The sequence below is a fragment of the Arachis ipaensis genome, chromosome B9 (genome assembly GCF_059453495.1).
Source record: "Arachis ipaensis isolate K30076 ecotype BB chromosome B9, ASM5945349v1, whole genome shotgun sequence".
In the NCBI taxonomy this organism is placed as follows: Eukaryota; Viridiplantae; Streptophyta; class Magnoliopsida; order Fabales; family Fabaceae; genus Arachis; species Arachis ipaensis.
The window spans coordinates 7,050,318-7,077,762 of NC_142444.1; the positions used below are offsets into that span (position 1 = coordinate 7,050,318).

Below are 27,445 nucleotides of genomic sequence, written 5' to 3' on the forward strand. Positions count from 1 at the left end.
ATAAATTAACTAGAAATTTAAACTAATAAAAACAGAAACATCTAACATTTTATAAAAAAAAATTCTAAAAATAACCCATACTCATTAAATAATAATCAAGACTAATATATTTTAGTCAACTTTTAACTTAAAAACCTAAATCACTAAAAAATTACATCTTAATTAAATAATAATTCTGTTTTGAAATTAATTATTTTAAATAAAACTAAAATTATTAAATAATTATGTTTTCCTAATAAATTATTTAAAATATAACTAAAATTACTAAAAAGGTATGTTTTTCAAAAAAAAAAAAAACATAAAACAAAACTAAAATTCTAAAACGAACTGTTTTTCAAATAAATTATATAAAATAAACTAAAATTAATAAAATTTATGTTTTTTAAAAAAATTAATTAAACTAAACTAAAATTAAAAAAATATATACTAAGATCCAACTAATACTATACACTAGTCACAAAAAAAAAAAACTAATACTATACACTAACAACAATTTATCAACGCTAACAACTAATACTACTATACTACTATTATAACTATAACAAAGAAAACATATTTTTTAACTATTCCTAATCAACTAATAATTAATTTATTTATCTACTTAACAAAAAATTAATTTAAAAAAATTATATATTGTTTGTTTCTAGAATGTTTAGCTCAAAAGAATAGGATTAACGCTAACTAATTAATAATAAAATATTTAAAATACTAACATTTTTTTATTTTTGACTGTAAGTAAAATACTAATTTTTAATTGAAGAATATTAGAGAGTCAGTAATTTTTGTGATTTGTAGCTATTAAATAGTTATTAATAATAGTTTTAATTATATGAGATTAATATAAAATTTTATCTAATAACTCACTTTTTTTTTTATTGATTACATACTGGTCAAAATTTAACAAAATTATTGACGCTAAATTTTTTTTTTTTTAGTTTTGTATTTCGAACAGAATAGAATAATAGGGATGGAGACTCTCGAGTCCCGATTGAAGAAGAAAGAATGAAAGAAGAAAAGGATTGGTAATGGTTTCTTGGTTAACGTGTGGAAAGGGAGAGACTTGTCACGTGTCAATGATATACAACAAAACATCGGTAACGTTTTGGTCAATACGTCAGTGACGTTTTTGGCATAATGGCATCGACTTCTTCATCGCGGTATCTGACGGCTCCCATAGCGCCGTTAATCTCTCCTGATAAGTCATTTTAGTGGGTAATACCACCTTTCGTCCACTATTAAAAAAAAAAAAGTCAAGAACTTTATTTATCTTCGAATTATAGATGCCACGATGAATGGGTTCCTTTCCGAAGTCTTTGTACGGTCAACTCAGTTCTGTCACTTTACTAAGTAGCTCTCTCCACTCTCCAGTCTCCAACACAGAGAAAGAACAAAAGGAACATGAGTACGTTATTTTCAATTTCTGTTCCGTTATTATTTTGATCTTTGTATCTGATTCATGCATTATTCCAGCCATTCAATTACGATCGTTGATCAAATATCACGCAAACTTCTTTTTGATCGGTTTTCTTCCCAAGGCTGAATTAACATACTAGTTTTGTTTTATTAGCATCATCAATTCATCATTATTATTATTATTCACTTTAATTTCATGCCAACTAACTCTGATTATCTGCTTGGGTATTAAATTTTGAGAATTTGAGATTTGTTTAAGATAACTGGAGAAAAATCTCAGCTTTAGAGAAAATCCATAGAATTGTTGAGTATAGTGCTGCCGACTTTATTTAAGATAATCTCGTGAGACCCATCTGGATTGAAGGGCTTCCTTCAAGTTCAACAACTGAAGCGTAAAAATTAAAACTTGTAGTAGGGTTTATTTGTTTGTTTGTTTGTTGCTCAATTTATTTATTATTTATTGATATTGGCGTTGTTTGAATGAATGAAGTGGGGACCTTTTTAAGATGGGTCATGGGGGATGAGCTGAATGCCAATGGGGGGCATTTGCCATTTTTATTTTAGTAAATACTGCAATTTCTTCATTCTACTCTATAGATTATAGAACAATCTAAACGGTTAACAAAAATCTTCAGGCCATTGGTTTAGTATTATGTGATCTCATTATATTACATTGCATGCTTCTTTGAATAGCCGTACCAAATAGGGATTTTGCCAAATTCACTTCTATATTGATCCATGGATTAATTGGTCATATGATTTGTAGAAATGTCGCAAGCAACACTGAGAATATATTTGTATCGAGATGCTATGAATTGAACATTTTAGCAGTCTTTATCCCAGTTTTCTTTTCATGTTTTCTATTTTATTTTATTTTTTCAGGTGGATGGGGGGAATGGTCACTGGGGGATGAACTCTACTCTGCGGGGTCACCAGTACCCCTTTTTGCTGCTGGAGCATTGGCTTATCCATGTTATCCAACTCAGCTTATTGATGGAGATGGCAAATTCAATGTTGCTGATGCTGAAAACTTTGTTAAGGAGATGGAATTAGATAAATGTGGTCAATCGTATGCTGTAGTTTCTATCATGGGTCCCCAAAGTAGCGGTATGCTTTCTTGCCTCCCTCCACAATCCCATTTTGTTTTCGTAACTGTTTATTTATTTATTTAAAATATAAGTTAGTATAAACAAGTTTTAGTGTATTCTTTTGCATGTTATTTAATCTCATAACATGAGTGGAACCATATATAGTAAAGGTGTTTTTGATACTCATGCTCAATCAAACTTTGGGCAGGGAAGAGCACACTCTTAAATTCTTTGTTTGACACCGATTTCAAAGAAATGAATGCTGATGATGGAAGGCAAGTAGTTCTTGTAATCCCCATTCCCCGGCCATATACAAAGTTATTTGACAAGACTTACACCTGGTGTAAATATTTGCTTGTTTTTAGGTCTCGAACAACCAAAGGAATCTGGATTGCTAGGTGTGCAGGCATTGAGCCTTGCACACTTGTGTTGGATTTGGAGGGAACTGATGGAATGGAGCATGGAGAAGAGGTTCTTCTCTCTCTCTCTCTCTCTCTCTCTAAATGATGATTTTTAGTTGTTAATGTTTTATCTTACCTTATTTTTAATTCTGTTCTGGTGATTCAGAATATGTTGCCAATATCCAGAGCAGCATAACCATCTTACATTTAATATATTGGAAGTTCTTATGTATGTGTGGACATCAGGACATGAGTCCCCTATGACATTTTGGAGTTCCTACTTCCTATAACATTCATTTCCTTTTTTTCTTTCCGTGCATGTAATGTTCTTTTATCTACTTTTTGAGTAAAATGTTAGATTAATGGTTTTTCTATCTCGCTCTCTGAGTTTTGTGTGTTCATAGCAGAACAGAGTCCCATAATATTTCTAATGCTGCATTTGCACTCTGATAGGGAGCAGTTAATATTTAGAAATTTTGACTATTGTAACATGCGAGTTTGACATTGGTAAAAAAATATAACAAAGCTAAGGGTTAATAGTTCTGCTTTTCCTTGTACTGAAATTATCTTTATTGCAGGATGATACTTCATTCGAAAGTCAGAGTGCTCTTTTTGCTCTAGCGGTCTCAGATATAGTTCTTATAAACATGTGAGTTCCCTTTTTTGTTTAATTTTGAATAAATTGATAGTATAAAAACCTTTTAGACACTTAACCCATCATATTCTTCTTTGCTATGCAATGCTTGTGAAGGTGGTGCCATGACATTGGCCGCCACAATGCAGCGAATAGGCCACTTTTGAAAACTATCTTTCAGGTATAATTTGGAAGCTTATCAGCAACAAATAACTGACTTGAATCCTGAAAAGTAGTCATTTATTAAATTGTATGCTCATTTTTTCAGGTCAAGATGAAATTGTTTACTCCACGCAAAATAACATTGCTTTTTGTCATTCGCGATAAAACAAGGGTGCGTAAGAAAAATATTTTGAGGTAATTCAATTCTAAAGCAACTGTGCAATTTTTCCATAATATAACATGATGACCTTTCTTCTTATAGACACCATTTGAACGCTTAAAAGAGCTTTTGCTAACAGATATTGAGAAGGTAATCCAGTGATTTTACCTTCATATAACGTCACTGAATTGTTATATAATTTACATTGTCCTTTGTCAATTTACCCTTTTCTCTACAGATATGGGAAAGTTTTACTAAATCTAAACCAGACTCCCACAACGAGGCTGCACTAAGCGAATTTTTCAGTGTAAGCTCATCATTGCTAAACTTACTGAGCGTTTCTTGTTTTTAGCATAATCTATTGGCAGTTCATATTTCATAATAACTATTTGTTCTTGGAAACAAACTCCAGGTTGAGGTCGTTGCTCTTTCTAGTTATGAACATAAAGAAGAGCAATTTAAGTTGGAGGTATGAACTGTAGGCTAGCTCCTTGGGTTATTACTTTTTTTTTTTTACCAAAGATAGAAGACTCGAACCCGCAACCTCTTAATTGAGTATGGGGAGACTATGCCATTTGAGTTATAACTCATTGGCCTTGGGTTATTACTTGCTGATGGTTTTAAGTTGGCCATTATTAAGATATGTGGTTGAGTACACCTCATTTTTGCATAACTATTCCTACTGTTAATATAATTATTAAAAAAAATTACACATTAGGATAAGTATAATTATATCTTAAAATATATTAAATTCTATTAGTAGTCAAAATTACCCGCAACTGAGTAAATATATAGTCAATGTTTTTTCGATCATCACAATTATTTTTTTAAGTGTATTATTGGGAAAACTAGTTAATGTTATCTTGATAATGGAAATGGAAAACTATATCGAAACTGCAGTACTTTTTAAACTTGATAGATATATTAAACGAAGGGAGTAAGCGTGTAAGTTTTAAGATGTGTAGGAAAGTTGGATCATACAATTTGGTTATGTACTTTTGATTATCTCATATTTGATAATTTACATGACATTTCTGTTTCTTTGGATTATTTTCAATGTAGGTTGCGGGCTTGAGGCAACAAATCTGCCATTCAATAGTTCAAGATGAGCTTGCTCGGGACTTGTATGGAGTAGTTCATGCATCAGACTTTGCTTACAGTTCTCAGGAAATCTGGGAAAAGATTAAGGCAGACAAGGACCTCGACCTTCCTTCTCATAAGGTAAACCTCAGTTGGATTTAGAGTAAATCTACATTATGGTTCCTAACATATTTTAACATATTACTCACAAAAATTTCAAATGCTTATACTTTAATCCTCCAAAAAAAAGAGGTTGCTCCATGGCACATCGATCTTCATTGTATATATTATTGAAAACAGTACTGAATTAATCTTCAGTCAGACATAACATGAAATTTAACAAATGAAGGTTAACAAAATTATATTAGCTCTCGAGATAAAAAATTTTAGCAAATTTTCTTTCAGGGACTTTTCTGTTAAATCTTTATTATTTCAACAACCAAAGTGTATACTATCTTTTGTATTAATCTGTTGTCGCTTGATCAAATTGTAGGTTATGGTTGCTACTGTTCGATGTGAAAAAATTGCCAGGGAGAAATATGAGAATTTAGCTGCAAAGGAGGTATTAGGAGTACTTGAAAAAAAGGAGATTCTTATTTGACTGAATTAATTAATTGATTTTATTCAATATACAAACATATACATACATAAAGACGTAAGTGCTACCATTGTTTAAGGATCATAATTATGAAGTTAATCTATTGCCAATATCCTTGATATATGAACCTAATTAATTCTAATATGTTAGGGACTTCGGTATTATGGAGTGCCCGAAACCCCACGTAGTATGAGATACTTGATGTTGTATTTAAGGAGAGTGGTTCTTCCTTTTTAATAGCTAGTTTTTAAGGTGTAATTATCTGTTGTCCTTAGGTATTTAACAATGTTACACTGTCAGATTTAGTTGCAAGACTCCCCCGCCTCAGAAAGAGATACCCTTATGAGTAGGAAAGTTGAAATGGTGCCAAATGTAGAATCATTGCGTCAAGTGGTTTGGACATGTTTAGTGAAAACCTTTAGTTATTCTGAGAGAGACTTAAGAAGGGAGAGTAGATCAGATGAAGAGTAGTTCTATAATTGGAAGTAAAGGGAGACTTAAAAAAAACCATAGCCAAATTAGTCAAAGAGATTTCAATATTAATGGTTTAAAGTTTAAACATGAAGCTATAGGATCATTTGATTTATGCTTATGTAGCTGATACAACCTAATCAGACAGGTCTTAGTTATCGTTGTTGTTGCTAGTGTATTGATAAAGTGTCAGAACTAAGTGGCATTCCAAATATGCTAAAGGTATAATGTGACATCCCACATGTGCGGAAGGTGACACATTGTCATGAATGTGTAATGTTTGCCTCTAAGAAAGCAGAGAACATATCAACAAAAGATTAAGCAATAAACATCCGAAAATGAAATAAAATAATTTTGGTTATAAACTCCCAATATTATTTCTGCATTTGTAAATACTAATGCTAGGGAAGTTTCTTTCGAATCAGGAATGGCATCAATTGGAAGAGGATATGAATCGCAGAACCACTCCTGAATTTGTGAATAGGCTCAGTTTACAAATTGATACTTGTTTGTCAGAGTGAGTATAAGTCATTTTTCTTGACAGCATAACATTAGTGGCTCAATCATTGGATGTCGCATAAAGAACCTATACTATACTGTAAGCTTTTGGCTAATTCTAGTAGTTTTTTGACATATATGTCATTCTTTGATCCTAGTCTTCATGAGAGTAGAGCATTGAATTTCTTGTTCTTTATCTTTGCCCCCCTACATGAAAGAATATGTTTTGGTATCGAATTTTGCTTAAGTAGGTGCTAGCAGTGGCAATGGTTTTGATTGTTCTATGTGTTGGAAAAAGATGGGTTCATATTTTTCTCCCAATTTCATTCTGCAGTCCTGCAATGTGGCAGTTTCATGTGCAACAAATATGTAATCCTAAGCTTTTTAGGTTCCTTATGCAATCTCTATAGAAACAACTTTGAATTGTGTTGTGATTTTATTGTTGTGGTTTTTTGTGTGCTATCTTAGTGTATGCAAATGCAGTATCTTTAAAACAGTTGTCTCAAGTTTTGAGTGCCTATATCGCATGTTGAAATATCGTGTAAAAGTTAGTTGCGATTCAGGTTGAAGGGATATTGACATATTGTTTTCATCTAGGTATGATGCTGAAACCACTTACTATGATGAAGGTTCAAGATCTATATACCGAAATCAACTTAAAGAAAAATTGTTGCAGGTACATTATTTTAATTTTCTTGCAATTATACTAGTTCAACCTTTTCTTTTTCGTCATTGTCAATTAACTGATGATTGTTGAAAGAGAAATAGATATGGGTGATATATTAATGATTATTGAATAAGTCACAATTTAAATTTTTGGATTGTTGGCCACTGCATTTTGTTTATAATTAAGTCCCGACTCATGAAGTTCATAATGTCCCTTTGATTGGTCAGCTTTTTGAACCAGCATTGGTATCTGCATTGGAGCATATAGGATCTACAATTTTGAACGAGTTCAAGCACACATTTCAAACATCATTGAATCAAGGGGAGGATTTTTATGCAGCTGCTAGTAGTTGCATTGAGTCTTGTTTGTCTAACTTCGACAAAGCCTGTCCAGGTACATTATATATATAAACAAAAGGGAGTCTTGGAACAACAGTTGAGTTGTCTCCGTGCGACCTCAAGGTCACAGGTTCAAGCCGTGAAAATGGCCACTGATGTAATTATCAGGTTAGGCTGTGTACATTACACGCTCTAGGTGCGGCCCTTCCCCGGACCCTGTGTTAACGCGGGATGCTTGTGCACCGAACTGTCCTTTTTTTATCCTATGCAAATATCTAACTGGTACATTTAAAAATCAATATATCTAGACATTAATGTATCCAGATAGATATATTGATTTTTCAATGTATCAAATTAGCGAAAGCCAATAAGCCATATTTATTTTCAAATGGAGTGAGTATTTGTTAGACAACAATAAATTGAAATAAAGGGTTGCTAGCTTTTCTGCTGTTCAATTATTTAAGTAGGTGTTGGAGTAAAGGGTTGCTAGCTTTTAGTACTGTTTAATATGTTAAATTTTATAAATCTTTCCGAATTTAGCTTTTGAAATTTCATGTAATTATGATCTCAAGTGAGTTGCAGACTTAAATACATTAACCTTGCACAGATGTTGTCATTGAAATGTCAAATAAGCACAAAATTGGAGTAAGGAAGAAATTGCAGTGTGATATTGTCTCAGTACTTACTTCATCGTGTAAGGTATTGATGAATCATGTCTTGTGTTCCCTGCCTCCCTGAGAGACTATCTTCAAGCTCAGTATTTAGTTATATATGTTCATGGAAGAAAAATCACACTCAGTTTCAAATTCTTATTATGGTTTGGAAGTTGAAACTTCGCATAAGTAATAAGAGTCATCTAAGTGTAAGGGTTAGGTTGATAAAAATATCATTGACACTTACTTTCAAATAATAATGACATATCAAAAGTAAACAAAAAAAAACGAGTTTTTTTTATGCCAGTTGGTTTGTTTCTATGGTTGAAAGACTACCTTTTTATAATGGAATTGTTATTTGTATAACCGTTTTCGAAATATGAGAAGAGATTTTTTTTTTTTGTTAGATAGTGATTAGTAGTTTAGATGATGCGTTAATGGAGAATAATTGATAGGTGCTTTACATTTATTACTCTCCATTCTCTATATATATTGATCTTTTCTATTTTAACAAAATAACAATCTATACAAGTAATATATTAATTATTATCTTTCTCTCTATTGTCTAGTTACTCCAATATTTCTGCTGAGTAATCATGAATCTTAAGTTTTAACAACCGTTTAAAGTTTCTACTAGACAAACTTTAGTACGTAAGTCGGAAAATTAACTTGTAACTTCAAAACAAAAGGTTGATAACTTCTACAACAGTTTGTAACTTCTGAAAAACTTGAAAAAAGGCCATGTTGGGAGAGAAAATGAGTGGGACCCACATCATAATTTTAAAGCATGGGATAACTTTGGCTTGTTTAAACTTTATATATCATTGCTATTCTTAGAAGGTTTTCTGATGGTAGTGCCACTGCAGGAAAAACTAAAAGAAGCTTTGTCTGGATCCATTGAAAAAGAACTCTCTGATGGAGATATTATAGATCCTTGGCGATCAATAAGGGAAGTTCTCAGGAATAAGATGGAATCAACTGTTTCCCAATTAATTACACCACTTACTCAACTTGGTATGGATGGATGCACAAGGAAGAAAATGATTGAGAGTTTAGAGGATTATGCAAGGGGTGTTGTAGAAGAAAAGGTTAGGAATGAAGCTAAGAATGTCCTGATGCGAATGAAGATGTGTTTTGAAAGAAGGTTTGAGATGCATAGGCAGATTAACCTTCTTTGCATAGGCAAAGATGACATTCCAACCGCCGCGAAGTCTGCTCGCCGTTGTGTATGATGTGGTCAATTTTTCATGAATAATATTTCTTTGGCTGTTGAATCCATGTTGTATTCTTGTATGTTCTTAACCAAAGTCTTAATCCTATGCAGGCTTTGATATTGCTATCTACTCTGGCTGCAATTCGTCTGGATGATGATGATACCGATGACATTAAGGAAAAATTAGAAGCTGAATTATTGAATTCATCAAGCACTGCTACCAAAGAAAGCAGCAGCGCAAAGTTTGATCCACTGTGGCTAGCTGCTGACAGTTGGGAACAGGTTCGTTTTATTGTTGCTTGATTCTATTCGATGGGATATCAAATTTTGCACTTATTCTAGTGGATGAGTGATCTTATCATCTGAAGGCCCTAGAATGATTTTATCTAGTGCTGACATATGCCCTGATCAAAGCATATTTTAGTTCCCAAGTATTGTTTCAAGTTTTTTGCATAGTTTTAATACTATGGCATGGCAAGATTTTGCATCTTTGGTATGGATTACCCATTGTGGCCAAGTTTTCTATGTAGATTCCATCCTGTCGAACATTGATTGGACCTCGTTCATGCAAAAAGGTGTTGGATCAATTCATGCAAGAAACGGAGATCATTATCTCGAAGGCAGTTGAACAGGTTTGTACTGTGTTTCATATCTTTCTAAAGATATAATAAGGGAAAGTCTATCTAGAGAATATTAATTTCGGGTCATCTCTGAAAATATGATGCTTCACGGTGTCATGTAATTGTTAATATCTTTTAGTGCCTATTCATTTAACAATGATCTATGGTGCCCTATTTCGTCACTGGAGAAACATCACCATGACAATCTTTCAACCACCACTGCCACCACCACTCAAATTGTATCAGTGATGATGATGATCTTTATCATGTTACCAACTCGTGAACTCCCCTACTATTGAGAGAATTCATGAACCACTTTGGGGAGGAGTTAGAGACTTAGAGCATTACTATGCAAATGAATTTTTTATATTTTAAGCATTGACACCATATATATCCACCATGAAGGAATTCAGATTCTAATTTACCCTTCTAAGACTCTACTAATGTATTCACTTGAGTCCAACAACCTCAAGGTAACCTTTACCCCCCTTTGGCTGTTAAAATTACAGATTTAGACAAATTGCTACAACTTCATTGGGATTAAATTCTATGGGTTGTGAGTGATACACATTAGAGTTTGATTATACAATCTAGTACTCACTTGGTACTACAAATTGTAGTATAAGAGTGTCTTTCTGTGGTACACTATATTGTAACTATTTTAATATAGTGGATTTTTTCGGAGTGTTGGCACGTGGTTTTTTGCCTGTTCATTAAGAGGAATTTTTCATGTTAAAGTATTGGTGTTACTCTCTCTCTTCCATGACCTATTTTGTTGGCATATTAATCCTGTCAGTCTCCACTTCAATTTTTGGTTTGCTGTACACATGAAGATGTGAACAAAGATGTGTTCGTGGAAATAGCAACCTAAATTTATATGTTGGTCCTTGACAAGGATTTATTACTGATTCTTATTTTATTGACATTATTTTCAGGGTGGCTCCACATGGTCATCATTTTTTAAACGTTTTAACGGTGACTCAAAATGGTCCACATTTGCCTCGGTATGTTTGTCCTTTGCCGGAGGTGCTGCGATGAATAAATTGGGTAGTGAGGCATTACTCTCACTGTTGGCGGCAGTGCTTGCGAAAAGGGCCAAGTGAAAGCCCTAAGCCTTTTAAGCTAGAGAAAGTTGGATACCCAAACAAAACCATCTTTGTATTGAGCACTCCTTAAGCTTTGATACCATAATATTCGAGTTCAGAAGATTCTAGTGTGTGAGACAGATTATGAAATTGATTGTGTTATGTTTAAATTAACTCATGAAGTACACTGCAACTGCAGAATATATAGTGTGGGTGCAGGGGCAGTTAGGTAACTCTACCCTAGAGGTGGTTAGAGTTTGTTCAGATGATCTTGTCTTGCCTTGAAGGATGAGCAGTTAGACAACTCATCAGGGGCTTGGTTTAGTTAACTGCATTTAAATATTGTCCTATTGTCATGAGGGTTTCTGTATACTGGAGACAAAGAAAAAATGCAATATCTTCTTTTTTTTTTTCCCATAACATTTTAGATTAAAGCTTAATGCAATAAAACAACACGACTTATGATTTTTGATATTTGACATATAAAAGAGTTACAGGATTAACAACTGAATTCATTCACGACCTTAAATTATGCACTTAGCTTACCTAATAGGGTCAGATTCAGACTTAATCATGAAATCATAATTTAGCTTTCAAGAAATTCTTGTATCTTTGCTCTCTCGTGTTATATGAATACAAACCACACTACTAAAATTCACGAAAGAGAAAGTAATACCAAGAAAGGTTAAGTTTGTGGTTATAAACTTGTGTAGAATAAATTACCATAAGAATCACCAATGTCTTCAAGTTAAACACTCTGCTTTAGAAGGCGCTGACAGCTCATTTATCATCATTCCAGTAGAAAGAAACATTCCATCCAAAACTTCAAACAACACAGTTTCACATTGGATCCTATTCCATGTCATTGAACTTATTATATGTGTTCATGTTATATATTGTCCTCTTCAGTACTAGTCTTTTTGGAGAACATTCTTGTTGCAGTTGGACCAATATTCTGACACCGGCTTATAGAATGAAGAATCTCTCTCCATAAGCTTTGAAGGCTCATCATACTCAATCAATTTCCCTACAGTGACCAGATCACACATAAGGAAGAAGAAAACAAAAAAAGAAAGTGGATATGACTAAAGAAGTGCTATATCTAAGGAAACTTTACAAATAACTATAACAACTTACCATAAGACAGGACCATGACCATGTCACTGTCTATTACAGTTGGAACTCTGTGAGCCACCGTTATAACTGTGCATTCTGAGAATTCTTCTCTGATAACTCGTTGTAAAATGGCGTCGGTGGCGGAATCAATGGAGGCAGTAGCTTCATCCAGTACAAGAATTCTGTTCCTCTTAGGAAGTACTCTTCCTAGACAAAACAGTTGGCGCTGCCCTACACTCCAGTTTTCACCTTCATCACTCACTGTTAAAATTGGTAATATTTAGTTTGACTATTTCAGTCAAATGAGTATACGGATGCAATGCAAGTATTTGTCAAATCCTGAATGATACAAATTAACAATAACATTTCGCAAAAATATAATATTTGGTGGTTGTTACCTCCATTTCATATTGTAAGCTAAAAAGTTCACAGATTTAACTCGCCAGAAGAGTCCAAGAGATTTGGTAGACAACTAATTGTTTCCTTAAGTTGGCATTTCTCTAGAGCCTGTACAAAAATGAATGCCCATTAATTTTTCTTTGAAGGGCGAAAAAAAAAAATCTTGCATCTAATTTGCAATCAGAGAAGTTTTGGAGCAACAGTTGAGTCGTCTCCAGATAACCTCAAGGTTAGGGGTTCAAACCGTGCAATCCTTATACCATTTGTTACGTTATTCAAGTCTTTTTATAATTTTATGTGGATCTTCTTTCTTACGATAAACAAATTAACTTTTTTGCGACTAGTATAGTTGAAAGTAACTGATTAGTTGGTTTCTTTAATGACGTGTTTCTTAAATGTGCCTTGGTGGTGGTATGAATAACATTGTTGTTTTTGTTGTGTCTTGTGCTTAGTTTTTTCTCAAGCTGTTAAACCCTAAAACTTATTTATGAGAAAGAAAAACAAATAGATTTCATTTGAGAAGTTGTTTAATGATACATGACCTACTTCAAACATTATTGTTATTTTATATTGAGTCAAGATATTAACCTTATTGAATTCTAACCATGACATTATTGGATAAATCGAACAAGAAACTTCCTAGCTACCCTGAATTGCATTTTGCATAAAGGGTTACATACATACAATTCTTTTTCTTTTGTTTTTTTTTTAAAGAATTTAATTTTGATGTACTGTAAAATCGTTTTACACATGTGCATCTAATCACATAATATCATATTAATAAAAATAACTATTTTTTATATTGACTGTATAAATTATTATTAAAAAAAATAATTATAATTACAAGATTGTGTAAAACATTTTAGACTGTTAATCTATCAAAATTAAATTCTTCTTTTAAACCCTTTAAACATAACATCAATAACTCAACTTTATTTCTACAACTCAACCCATTATAGCTTCGTTTGCCCACTGCTAATGGAGAGGATCACACGTAACATTTATATCTCTGTCATGGAATTATACTCTTCTTAAGAATTTATATTAATAAGAAAATGTACATAAATTATTATACCTATAAATATAATGTCATAAAATCTTAAATCACCCATCACATTAATTAGGAATGTCAATAGGACACGACAAAAAAGTAAAAAATGCTTTTCTATTCTCCAAACTCTTTCCATTCTCATCTCAGAATTTGTTCTTCACAAAAATTTTCTAAGTCAACTGAAAAAAAAAAAAGCATGCAATTTGACAAGTACAATATATAAAATAAATAACATATAACTAATCCAACTATTGGAGCTTTAAATGAAGCCCCATGTCCAAGTCCTATTAGGCTTCTTGTTATTGCCCATGAGAAGTATGCAACACACGAGACCAAAAACTAAACACATAACAAAAATTTAATTTTGCTTTGAGAGACTCATGACTCATGAATATGTTTGTATCGATGATGCCATGGATTGAGTGTATATGACGGTCCTTGATAAGAATATATTACTGATTGTTATTTTATTTGCATTTTTTTAAATTCAATAATTTTTCAGGATAACTCCACGACATGGTCCTCTTCATTTTTTAAACATTTTAAGGGAGACTCAAAATGGTCCACTTTTTATAATTGAAAAGCCCCAGCCAGCTTACTTTCTGAAAATTACATACATGGTTTAGAAATATTACAAGAATTTAATTGAAAGGTGAATTACTTTTACAAACAATTTCCTCTTGTTACTGAGTAGTTCGTATTTGTTTTTATTCAATAGTTATAGTGTTATATCATGTCTCATTTGTATTTTGTTTAGTAAAACGTTAACCAGAGATAAAATGATTATTTATGCAAATATAATTGTTTATTAATTATGTAGATATTATAAATATTATTTGGTATTTATATAGAGGTAAATATCAAATTGGTACTCAAGAGATTTTGATGTTGATAAAATGGTACCTAATTTTTGTTATTGATAAAATAATCTATGGAAGATTTTAAAATTTGACAAAATCACCCAACCATGGAAGGATGACATCACAGTGAACAAAAAACACTGATGTGGTTGTCGGAAGAGATAGAGCTCCAATAATGACAGAGAGCTCTAGCGATGTTTCCAACTTCTTCTTCTTCTTCTTCTTTGCCATGACGGAGGGGACACTTCTTTGCCATGGCGGAAGGGGACGCAGCGGCGAGGTGCTGCCATGTCGGAGGGGACGCGGAAGGGACGCAACGACATATTGAAGAAGAAGTGGTGAACACGAAAAACACGGCGAGGTGCAGTGGCGTGCCATGGTGGTCTTCTTCTTTTAGTTGCCATGGCGGAAGGGAATGCATCGGCATGTTGAAAAAGAAGAAGAAGCAGCGAACACGAAGAAGAAGGTCGCCAGAAACATCATTGGAGCTCTCTGCCATCATCGAAACTCTCTTTTGACGACTACATCAGCATTTTGTTCGTTTATTGTGACGTCATTCTTTCACGATTGGGTGATTTTGTCAAATTTCAAAATCTTTCAAGGGTTATTTTGTCAATAACAAAAGTTAGGTACTATTTTGTCAGCGCTAAAATCTTTTGAGTACCGATTTGGTATTTACCTCTATTTACATAAAAAATTACTATCTTTGATTGTTTTTTATATTTTGTTTAATTATAATTATATTTGAAAATCAAGTTTTGATGGTGGTATATGTGAAATTTAGTTAAAATTTATACCTAGAGAAGTAGTAATAGTAGCTGACACTACAAGAAAAATGTTGAATATCATCGGATTTATAAAAAAAATCCACCGGTAATATGCTTACTGTCAGAATAAATCCGACGGTATAAACCTCGCCAGTGATTGTTTATCGGTAGATTTTTTCGTCCGCCGCTAATTACTGTCAAAAATTTTTCGTTAGTAATTTTTACCGTCAAATTTTTTTCTCGGTAAATTTGACGATAATATATTATTAATTAATAATTAAATTAATAATTTTTTATGGACGATAAAACCAACGATAAACTTAAATTTTAAATCTTTAAAAAAATTATTAATCCTCATGTATTAAAAAATAGAAAATATAACAAATCTTATAACAAAAAAATAATTTTATAAATAATGAAATAAATTTCAAATAAAATAAATTACCCATGACTAATATAAATTATAACAAGTTAAAAGTCACCACTCATAACACAAATTTATCGCTAAACTCACAAATCAAAACACGAATTTACAACTCACAAGTTTATACGATATTAAAATAAATTCAAGTAGTAAATAAAACAACTAAATTATTGCAATGAGCAACTAATTAATTGAACTCTGAACAAGTCATTTAATAATTATTATATTCTTCATCTATTAAAAATTTTTTATGAATTTTACAAGCTTCCACATTACCATCTTTATCACTATCAAGAGCAAAAGAAGGAGACTTTTGGAGAAAGTTTACTTGATATCATTTCTGTTAAAAAGAAGGTATAACAACGAAAATTCAATAATTTAATACAATGCAATAGCAAAATTTTAACATTGTAATGGAAAAAATTTAAAATAACAAAAATTTATTAACACTTGAGCTCAATCAAGTCCACAACAATTCAGTTCGAAAAAAATTCAACAACAACAAAAATTCAATTATTCAGACCATATATATAAGTTTACTTGTTGTGAATGACCTAATTAAATAAATCTCCATATATACAAGTTTTTTGCCACTGTTCTCGTTTGGTGAGAGTCACCAAAATATATAACAGTTACTACTAAACCAATATATATTTTTATTTAGCAATGAATCAATCATATTCAAAGATCAAGGATTTAAGTCTAGCTTTGGCAAAATAATTGATGAGTTTGGAAAACTTCAAATTAATTTTTATGATGAACAAACATTGTTAAAATATCTAATTACAAAATTATTAATACAATGTTATTTGATTATATGCTAATTAATAATTTTGTAATGCAGGAACTGAAATGGGTCGAAAATAAAATAAAATGCTGCAGCCCAAGTGTGAATTTGCTTTCCAATTCAGCATTGATTCAAAAATATTCAATGATATATGGCTGAATTTTTTGATTAACTGGGCTAGATTAATATTGTTACTCCAAGCCCAAAGAAAGCTTCCTATGTTTGATTCAAAATCCATCAGGAAAGAAATTGTTACTAATTGGGCCAAAATGAAACCTATTGCTACCAAGCCCAATGTTGATGAATGTTTCCATGCCTTATTCGAATCCATGAAGCAAATGAAATGCCTAAATGCTTCCAACGGATTCCACTTCATTATTATGAAGGATTTCAAATTTAATTAATGCATTGGAAACATAAGAAAGAGAGAGAAGATTGATTTGATGGCTATTATGACATTACACGCTACTCAACAAAGGGAAGTGGGAAACTTGAATTAACTTTTACTTTCTCTCTCTTTGTTCATTGATTATTGTTCAAATCCATTGAATATTTTCTCTCTTCTCTCTCATCCCTTTCCTCTTGTTTCTTCGGTTATTACACAGGAAGCCATGGAAGCTACTTGGAGCTACCAAAAGGAAAGAAAAGCAAGGCTAAAGACCATCGAGTTGATGGCACGAAAAAGAAAAAGAAAAGTATGCTGTGGCTAAGATTATCACCTAATCTGGTAAGATTTGGTGAGGTAATCTCGGATCCTTCATACACAAAAGGAAGGAAGAAGATTTGGCCAGCAGAAAGATCTTGGAGGCGTGGCTTGTCTTCGTTTCTGATCAACCACCACAGGGAGTAGCTAGAGTGGCGAAGTGATGGTTGAAGGCAGAGATTGAAGCAGATGAAGTCATCATCATCATGAAGCATCAAGGGCCAGAAATCCATCTTGGAGAGGAAGCCAAGGATGGAGCGCTCGGATTGATGAAGAGTGATGACCAAGGAAGGACTAGAGGTATTTGCATGTTGGTTTTTACATGGTTACCTCTTCTCTCTGTATGGCCGAACCGGTTTTTGTTGAAGGAAAGGAAGCTGAGCTCGGGTTTGTGTTTCAACTGTGAAGGCTTCACTTCTCTATAAAAGAGGTGAACTGTCATGGTTTGATTCAAGGAGTAAGATTTGAGAGTGCAAGGCACAGAGTTCTCAGAGCTACCTAAGCTAGCAGTTCTCTTCTCCTTCAATGTCTTCTGTTTAATATTTTTCTGTTTAATTTTGTCATGTCTTGAGTCTCATGGAAAAAGGCAAACAGTGAGGTTTGTAAGAAAAAGCCATAGAGCGGAAAAAGGCAGAGAGTGCAAAATTAAAAGAAAAAAGCCATAGATGTCTTAGAGTTCCTTTGTACATCTGTGTTGTGTTTCATGATTCTGTGGGAATCCCCTTGTAAGTTGGGTTAGCACTTTACAAGTTGTAATCTGGAGTATTATAGTGAAATTCCATCATTGTTGTGATGGAGACTGGATGTAGGCTGCACTGCACTTAGCAGCTGAACCAGGATATATCTGGGTGTTATTTTCTCTCTCTCTCTCCTACTTAACTTCGGTTGTTTTTAAGATGCAACTTCAGAAATGTCTCATGCCAAGTAACGAGACAAAATGAAAATGTCTCGTGACTAGGGACGAGATAAAACAGAAAAGTCTCATCTAAAGTCCAGCAAGTTTTAGCAAGCGAAAAAGGGGCTAAGATTCAACCCCCCCTTCTCTTAGCCACTGAAACCATCAATTGGTATCAGAGCTTGGTCTCAAAGAGATCAAGCTTTGCAGCTTGGAGTAAAGATCCTAATGGCGGAAAACAGTGGCACAAATGTGGTGTCTTATAATCTGACAGAAGGACAATCAAGCAACAGACCTCCTCTTTTCAATGGGAACAATTATACCTATTGGAAGGAGAGGATGAAGATATTTGTACAAGCTGTAGATTACAGACTTTGGAAGATCATCTTGGAAGGTCCTAAATTTCCGACTACCACAAATGCTCAAGGAGTAACCTCCCTTAAACCGGAAGCAAGCTGGACCGAGGAAGATAGGAAGAAGGTGGAGTTAAATGCCAAGGCAACCAATCTGCTCAATTGTGCTATCAGCTTTGAGGAGTACCGACGAGTATCACGATGCACAACGGCAAAGGAAATCTGGGACAAGTTGCAAATCACTCATGAAGGAACTACCATTGTAAAAAAGACTCGGACAGACATGTTAAACAGGGAATATGAAATGTTTACAATGAAGGAAGGAGAATCCATCAATGAACTGTTCGAACGGTTCAATGCCATCACTATTGGCTTAGATGCTCTTGGAATCAAACATTCAGAATCTGTGCTAGTGAGAAGAGTGTTGAGATGTCTCACAAAAGAGTGGGAGACTAAAGCTTTAATTATTTCTGAGAGCAGTAGCCTAGACTCCATAACACTTGATGATTTGAGAGGAAATCTTCTTGCTTTTGAAAATACCTATTTGAAAAAAGATACAAAAAAGAAAGGAATTGCATTTTCTTCTGTGACTAACCCCCTGGATGATGAATCCAGTGATAACTCTTCTGAAAATGAGTTTGTTTTATTTGCAAAAAAATTCAGGAAAATGGCTAAGCTCAGAGGCAAAGGCAGCAGCACAAGGAAAGTGAAGAAAGACCTCAGCAAGGTAACTTGCTACAATTGCAAGGAAATGGGGCATTTCAAATCTGATTGTCCCAAGCTGAAGAAGGAGGAAAAGCCAAAAAGAGGGAAGAAAGGACTGATGGCCACATGGGAAGACTTGGAGAATGATTCTGATGATGATGATGAAGAAACCGAGACCAAGTCACAAACATGTCTCATGGCAGACCACATAGATCAGGTAGTCTTTCATAACCCTAATACTGAAGATCTTCATCTTATGATAGACCACCTTTCTGAAAAAATAAGATGTTTTCTGCTGGAAAATCAAGAACTTGAACAGCAAATTACCATTCTTAAGGCCGAAAACAGTTTTCTAAAAGAAAAAGTGAGAGAGGCCGAAACTGCTTGTGATCTAGTTGAAGAAAATAAACAGTTAAGAGCTCAAGTTAGAAGTTGTGAAAGTAACCATTGTGTTCTTGCATATGTGGACTGTTTTAAACAAAATGAAGAGTTGCTAAAAAAGGTTAAAAGACTTGAGGAAGACTTGGCCAAATTTACACAAAGTTCTGAAAGCTTGAATCACATCTTGGCTAGTCAAAAACCTCTTTATGATAAAGCTGGGTTGGGGTTTTATAAATCTGAAAATTTACATTTTGAAAATATTGCTTCATCTTCTAATGACACATGATTTCAAGATCCCACCTACTTTAACAAAAAGGCAACTCCAAGGTTTTGTAGATTATGCAATCGGAATGGACACTTTCCCATTCAATGCTTTTTCGGTGAAAGAATGGTTGGTGACAAAGTTTATAAAATTGTTTTTGATTACAATGGCTTAGGACATAGAAGATGGTTTAACGTAAAAGGATCCAAAAAGATTTGGATACCTAAGGTTACTTAAGCATTGTTTTGCAGGTGTGCCTAGCATCCAAAAGGAAAGAAAATGTGTGGTATATGGACAGCGGATGCTCTAGGCATATGACCGGAAAGGCAACCTTCTTCATAAAGCTTGATGATTATGATGGAGGACTTGTCACTTTCGGTGATGATGCAAAAGGAAAAATTGTGGCTGTTGGGAAAGTTGGTAAAAACTTTTCTTCTTGTATAAATGATGTTCTCCTTGTACATGGCTTGAAACATAATTTGCTTAGTGTTAGTCAACTTTGTGATTTGGGTTTTGAAGTTATCTTTAAGAAATCTGTTTGTTTAGTTGTGTGTGAGAAAACTGGGAATGTTCTTCTTGAAGCTAAAAGATGCAACAATGTGTATGGATTAACTCTTGAGGATTTAAAGGAACAAAATGTAACATGCTTCACATCTTTTGAATCTGAAAAATGGCTTTGGCATAGAAAGTTGGGACATGCTAGCATGTATCAAATTTCTAAGCTAGTCAAAAGAAATTTGGTTAGAGGAATCCCAAACATCAAGTTTGATAAGGATCTTACTTGTGACGCTTGTCAATTAGGCAAACAAGTAAAATCCTCCTTTAAATCAAAAGATGGAATCTCAACCAAAAGGCCATTGGAAATGTTACATATTGATCTTTTTGGTCCTACTAGAACTCAAAGTTTAGGAGGTAAACATTATGGTCTTGTGGTGGTAGATGATTACTCTAGATTTGGTTAGGTACTTTTCCTTGCTCATAAGAATGATGCTTTTCATGCTTTTTCCACCCTTTGTAAGAAAATTCAAAATGAAAAGGATTTGAAAATTGCTCATTTAAGAAGTGATCATGGAAGAGAATTTGAAAATCAAGATTTTGAAAAATTCTGTGATGACTTAGGGATTTCTCATAATTTTTCATGTCCTAGAACCCCCCAACAAAATGGGGTGGTTGAAAGAAGGAATAGAAGCCTTCAAGAAATGACTAGGGCTATGTTATGTGAGAGTGAAATTCCTAAATTCTTATGGGCTGAAGCTGTGAACACAGCATGTTATATTTTGAATAGAACAATCATTAGAAAAGGGTTAAAGAAAACACCTTATGAGCTATGGAAAGGAACCCCTCCAAATCTTAAGTATTTTCATGTTTTTGGATGCAAATGTTTTGTACTTAACAATAAGGAAAACCTTGGAAAATTTGATCCAAAATCATATGAAGGAATGTTTGTTGGATATTCCACCACAAGCAAGGCCTATAGAGTTTATCTCAAGGAGCATAGGACAATAGAGGAATCCATACATGTTACTTTTTGTGATTCTAACTTAATTCCCAGTATTGTGAAGGATATTGATTCAGATTGTGAAGATGGAACAAGCAAAGAAATTCCCAAATCTGTCCAAAATGAAGAATCTGTCAGCCCGGTTTTATCTCGTCAGATTGTAGGAGAAACTTTCAATTTATCTCCTGAGCAGACACGAGAAACTGAAACAGTGAGACCATCAGAAGTTCATCAAAGTTCAACACCTGGCCGAAAACCTAGAGAATGGAAGTCTATGAGGGGTTATCCTCATGATTTCATCATTGGTGATCCCTCTCATGGTGTAACAACAAGATCCTCCACCAAAAGGCAAACCGAACCTAGCAACTTTGCTCTCTTGTCCCAAATGGAGCCCAACAATGTCAAACAAGCTCTTGAAGATCCATCATGGGTTAGGGCTATGCAAGAGGAGCTGGCTCAATTCGACAAGAATGAGGTTTGGACATTAGTACCTTATTCGGATGGTATGAAGGTAACGGGTACTAAGTGGGTCTTTAAAAATAAACTTGGTGAGGATGGACAAGTTGTTCGTAACAAGGCTAGATTAGTGGCCCAAGGTTACGATCAAGAAGAGGGAATTGATTTTGATGAGTCTTTCGCTCCGGTAGCTAGAATGGAAGCAATTAGATTGCTTCTTGCCTATGCTGCCCATAAGGGTTTTAAAATGTTTCAAATGGATGTTAAATGTGCTTTTCTTAATGGCTTTATTGATAGAGAAGTGTATGTGGCTCAACCCCCCGGTTTTGAACATAAAGATTTTCCTAATCATGTTTTTAAACTTTCAAAGGCTCTTTATGGCCTTAGACAAGCCCCTAGAGCTTGGTATGAAAGGCTTAGTGCCTTCTTATTAGAAAATCATTTTCAAAGGGGAACCACCGACATTACTTTGTTCATTAAAGTTTCTAATGATGATATCCTTCTTGTTCAAGTTTATGTGGATGATATTGTGTTTGGATCGGCCAATGAATCCTTGTGTGAAGAGTTTGGAAAACTCATGACTAGTGAGTTTGAGATGAGTTTAATGGGAGAGCTAACTTTCTTTCTTGGCCTCCAAATTAAACAAACTCCTAGCGGTACATTTATTCACCAAGGCAAGTATGCAAAAGAATTGATAAAGAAATTTGGCTTAGAAAATTCCAAATCAATGGGAACACCAATGCATCCTAATACTAAACTTGATAAAGATGATGATGGCCTAGATGTGGATGAGACACGGTATAGAGGAATGATTGGTTCACTAATGTATCTTACATCCTCTAGACCGGATATTGTTCAAAGTGTGGGTGTATGCTCAAGATTTCAATCTCACCCAAAAGAATCCCATTTAACGGCTGTTAAACGCATCATTAGGTACATTAAGGGAACATGTGATTATGGTTTATGGTATCCAAAATCTGATGACTTTTGTGCAGTAGGGTTTTGTGATGCAGATTATGCGGGAGATCGAGTGGATAGAAGGAGTACTTCGGGCATGTGTTGCTTCCTTGGAAGCTCGCTCAACATGTGGTCAAGCAAGAAACAAGCCACAGTGGCTCTATCCACAGCTGAAGCTGAATATATATCCGCATCTGCTTGTTGTTCGCAATTAATTTGGTTAAAAACTCAATTGGAGGATTACAAATTAAAGATCAATAGCATACCCTTATTCTGTGATAACATGAGTGCAATAAATATTTCAAAAAATCCTGTTTTGCACTCAAGAACAAAGCACATTGAAATTAAATATCATTTCATTAGAGAACATGTGCAAAAGGGTACTATTGATATTCAATTTGTAAAATCTGAAGAACAACTTGCTGATATTTTTACAAAACCCCTCTGTGAAGATAGATTCTGTTTGTTAAGAAAAAGTTTGGGAATGATTGATTTAAATAATGTTGAGAATTTGTGAATTTTTGATACTGTCCAGTTTTATCTCGTAGGAATGGACGAGATGAAAACAAGGCGTGATGGAGGAGCTTTGATTCAGGGGGTGGCTGCGCAGACTTAGCTTCTAATGGGCCCACATAATCAAGTTTGACCCCTCATTGAATTTTTTAATGATTCCTCACTTTATGATGATCAAATATTTTGAGTGTCATTTCATATCTCATTGGAAGTAGTTAACATGAAATCAAATCCTTCTCTCTCCAAATAATCCCTTGATTCAAGGAATCTTCTTTTCAAATTCTTGGGAAACCGCCTTGGTTAATAACCGCACATAATGACCATTAACCACTCCCATCATCTCTCTCTCCAATCAACATTTAATGCTCCCTTAACCTCCCTCCAATTCTCAACTTCGGCCAACCCTTCTTCTTCCACCCCCATTATCTCTCTCCATAATGAAAAAAGAAAACCGCCTCAAGAAAAAGTGGAAGAATCAATCTCTCTCAAAAACCGTTCACTCCACAAACACATACTCATATTCACATTCACTCTACATCTTCATCCTCTCCCTCTCAATCCGTCAAGCAAACTCCCACCATGAGAAAGAAGATTGCTCACAAGAGTTCTGGCCGTGGCAAAAACAAGGAGCCCAGTGTTGATGAAGAATCGTCTCAGACGTCACCCGTTCCTTCTCCACCGCCGCGATCACCAAAGAAGGCCACACCACACACATCAGGAAAAAGCTCTCAGAAGCCCAAAGGTTTCGTGTTGCATGAAACCAGGGAACCAGCGAACCTTGAGTCACTGGAGTTCAAGAACAGGTTTCACAAGCCTCATTCTCATTTTGATCCATCCAGATTTCTGACATGTGCATTTTATGAATTTCATCAAGAAATTCTGGAAAAGAGGCATATCTGTCTTTCCTACCTTGTGAACCTTGATTATCTGTCAACAAAGGGAATTATCTTGCAACCTATGTTTGATAACCTCAAGTGGTCCCCTCTGCTACACATTCACAAAATGGTATATCCAAAACTGGTTCGGCAATTTTATGCGAACCTCAGAATGATTGATGGTGCTCTCCATTCTTATGTGAAACGTGTGCATATGGTTCTGAACTCTGAAACCCTGGGTGCTGCCCTCGGGTACTCGGACGAGGGACCAAAGGTATACATGAATGACAAATGGAATGATCATGTTGGGATAACTTACAAGCAGGTTCTCAGCCATATTTGTGCAAACATGTCTGGATTAGATGGCACGGTCCCTACTCATAAAGCTCTTGGACCAACAAATTCATTGCTGCATCGCATCATTACCCACATTTTAACTCCACAGAGTGGTTCTCACAATAGGGTAACTGTATCTGATTCTTTAATCATTTTTGCCCTTGTTACTTCTACTCCTATTTCATTTGCTTATCTTATGATCAGACATATGTGGGACTGTGTGAGAAGTACCAAAAAGGCAAATCTGCCTTATGGAATGTTTCTCACGTGTATTTTTGAGTACTATAAGGTAGATTTAACAAATGAATCTGTGGAAAACAAAACTTCCATGATCAAAGGTGGTGGTGCGGTAACAGGAACAAAGAGCAAGAAACCAATGCCAATGGACAGTGATATTGAAAGCCAGTTTGAATCCTCTAAAGCCACTGAGTCCACAAGGGAAATCCTCACCGAATTCTCCAATATGTCCACTCTCATGATTCAATTCCATAGAGCTGCTCGAAAGCTAGCATATGAAAATGAACGTGCCTGGGGCAGATGCAAAGAGCGAGTGGGTATGATGCTGGAAAATTTGAAAAAAATCTGGGCGCTGGCAGTGATGCAGATGCCGCAGATTCTGATTATAATTTGTTTGATGATTAATTTTTATTTTAATATTGGCTCAAGTAGGCTCAATCCTTTTTTTTGTATGAGTGTAACTACAAACTCCCTGCTCTGTGATACTTTGAAACACTCATGTTATTTTGTTGACTTGTTATTATGTTTATCCTGTGGTACTCCTCATGTGTTATCTTGTGCAGGTGCCCCCCATGATGACAAAAGGGGGAGGAAAATAAGGAAAATAAGTTTCCTAAATTTGAAATTGGAAACAAAGAAAAACAGGGGATAAGAAGAATAGGAACAGAGATGAAATTTTCAAAATTGAAAATTCGTGATCTCTCTTGTTCGAAAGATGCCTATTAGTTGCTGATAATATTTGCATTGTTCCAACTGCATTTGGTTTATCATGTTTAGTTAATTCTGATTTGGCATCTGGTTTATAATTATGCTTGATGACTGGATGTTGATTAATTATTAATAGGCTTATTGATTTGAAAATGTAATTTTTGGCAGTTCCTGTAAAATTGTTTAAAACATCAAAAACTGCCTTATTTTGCTCTACAAATATTTTTCTTCATGTTAGTTTGCTCTGATATGTTGAACAGAAAAATGTTTGGATTTTTGTTGAATTTTGTAATTTTTAATGTTTGAGCAGAAAATCAATTATGATAACAAATAAGTTTTGATTATCACCAAACTCTGCTCATAGATCAAGCATTCAACATTTTCAAATAAATATGTTGAATAACATTGTTATTTTGGAGCTTGATCAAAATGTTACAGGTTTTATGCTTCCCTTGGTATAGTAGCACATATTAAGGGGGAGCCATGTGACACTTTGAAAGGGAAGAAATTCAATCCTCAAAGGGAGTACTTGTACTCTAATCTTTAATTTCTTTCCATTTCAATTTTAATAATGTTTGTCATCAAGGGGGAGATTGATGAGTTTGGAAAACTCCAAATTAATTTTTATGATGAACAAACATTGTTAAAATATCTAATTACAAAATTATTAATACAATGTTATTTGATTATATGCTAATTAATAATTTTGTAATGCAGGAACTGAAATGGGCCGAAAATAAAATAAAATGCTGCAGCCCAAGTGTGAATTTGCTTTCCAATTCAGCATTGATTCAAAAATATTCAATGATATATGGCTGAATTTTTTGATTAACTGGGCTAGATTAATATTGTTACTCCAAGCCCAAAGAAAGCTTCCTATGTTTGATTCAAAATCCATCAGGAAAGAAATTGTTACTAATTGGGCCAAAATGAAACCTATTGCTACCAAGCCCAATGTTGATGAATGTTTCCATGCCTTATTCGAATCCATGAAGCAAATGAAATGCCTAAATGCTTCCAACGGATTCCACTTCATTATTATGAAGGATTTCAAATTTAATTAATGCATTGGAAACATAAGAAAGAGAGAGAAGATTGATTTGATGGCTATTATGACATTACACGCTACTCAACAAAGGGAAGTGGGAAACTTGAATTAACTTTTACTTTCTCTCTCTTTGTTCATTGATTATTGTTCAAATCCATTGAATATTTTCTCTCTTCTCTCTCATCCCTTTCCTCTTGTTTCTTCGGTTATTACACAGGAAGCCATGGAAGCTACTTGGAGCTACCAAAAGGAAAGAAAAGCAAGGCTAAAGACCATCGAGTTGATGGCACGAAAAAGAAAAAGAAAAGTATGCTGTGGCTAAGATTATCACCTAATCTGGTAAGATTTGGTGAGGTAATCTCGGATCCTTCATACACAAAAGGAAGGAAGAAGATTTGGCCAGCAGAAAGATCTTGGAGGCGTGGCTTGTCTTCGTTTCTGATCAACCACCACAGGGAGTAGCTAGAGTGGCGAAGTGATGGTTGAAGGCAGAGATTGAAGCAGATGAAGTCATCATCATCATGAAGCATCAAGGGCCAGAAATCCATCTTGGAGAGGAAGCCAAGGATGGAGCGCTCGGATTGATGAAGAGTGATGACCAAGGAAGGACTAGAGGTATTTGCATGTTGGTTTTTACATGGTTACCTCTTCTCTCTGTATGGCCGAACCGGTTTTTGTTGAAGGAAAGGAAGCTGAGCTCGGGTTTGTGTTTCAACTGTGAAGGCTTCACTTCTCTATAAAAGAGGTGAACTGTCATGGTTTGATTCAAGGAGTAAGATTTGAGAGTGCAAGGCACAGAGTTCTCAGAGCTACCTAAGCTAGCAGTTCTCTTCTCCTTCAATGTCTTCTGTTTAATATTTTTCTGTTTAATTTTGTCATGTCTTGAGTCTCATGGAAAAAGGCAAACAGTGAGGTTTGTAAGAAAAAGCCATAGAGCGGAAAAAGGCAGAGAGTGCAAAATTAAAAGAAAAAAGCCATAGATGTCTTAGAGTTCCTTTGTACATCTGTGTTGTGTTTCATGATTCTGTGGGAA

The 27,445-nt window shown here is 34.4% G+C and overlaps 1 protein-coding gene across 4 annotated transcripts; it reads left to right on the forward strand.

The window, feature by feature from the left end:
• The first annotated feature begins 1,029 nt into the window (after positions 1-1,029).
• Positions 1,030-11,569, forward strand: LOC107617820 (protein ROOT HAIR DEFECTIVE 3 homolog 1). Of its 4 annotated transcripts, none has more exons than XR_015900021.1 (21): positions 1,030-1,402; positions 2,296-2,520; positions 2,710-2,776; positions 2,867-2,972; positions 3,481-3,551; positions 3,654-3,717; positions 3,805-3,870; positions 3,961-4,008; positions 4,097-4,165; positions 4,271-4,327; positions 4,921-5,079; positions 5,432-5,500; positions 6,433-6,524; positions 7,103-7,181; positions 7,400-7,565; positions 8,118-8,209; positions 9,030-9,389; positions 9,488-9,658; positions 9,907-10,008; positions 10,932-11,263; positions 11,394-11,569. XR_015900021.1 is itself a non-coding variant. In XM_016319691.3 (20 exons), the coding sequence occupies exons 1-20, from the start codon at positions 1,399-1,401 to the stop codon at positions 11,097-11,099; spliced, it is 2,235 nt and encodes a 744-aa protein (XP_016175177.1). In that variant the 5' UTR covers positions 1,030-1,398; the 3' UTR covers positions 11,100-11,569. The 4 variants fall into 4 exon arrangements, 1 of the variants encoding a protein (XP_016175177.1); XR_015900022.1 differs by having other exon boundaries at positions 1,066-1,402; positions 9,030-9,399; XM_016319691.3 differs by having other exon boundaries at positions 10,932-11,569.
• Positions 11,570-27,445: the final 15,876 nt, after the last annotated feature.

What these genes read in the sequence shown, in the direction of transcription:
- LOC107617820 (XM_016319691.3), top strand. An exon ending in AGAATTTAGCTGCAAAGGAG is followed by an intron (nt 5,501 to 6,432) that starts GTATTAGGAGTA and finishes CTTTCGAATCAG; the next exon opens with GAATGGCATCAATTGGAAGA. An exon ending in TTAAAGAAAAATTGTTGCAG is followed by an intron (nt 7,182 to 7,399) that starts GTACATTATTTT and finishes TTGATTGGTCAG; the next exon opens with CTTTTTGAACCAGCATTGGT.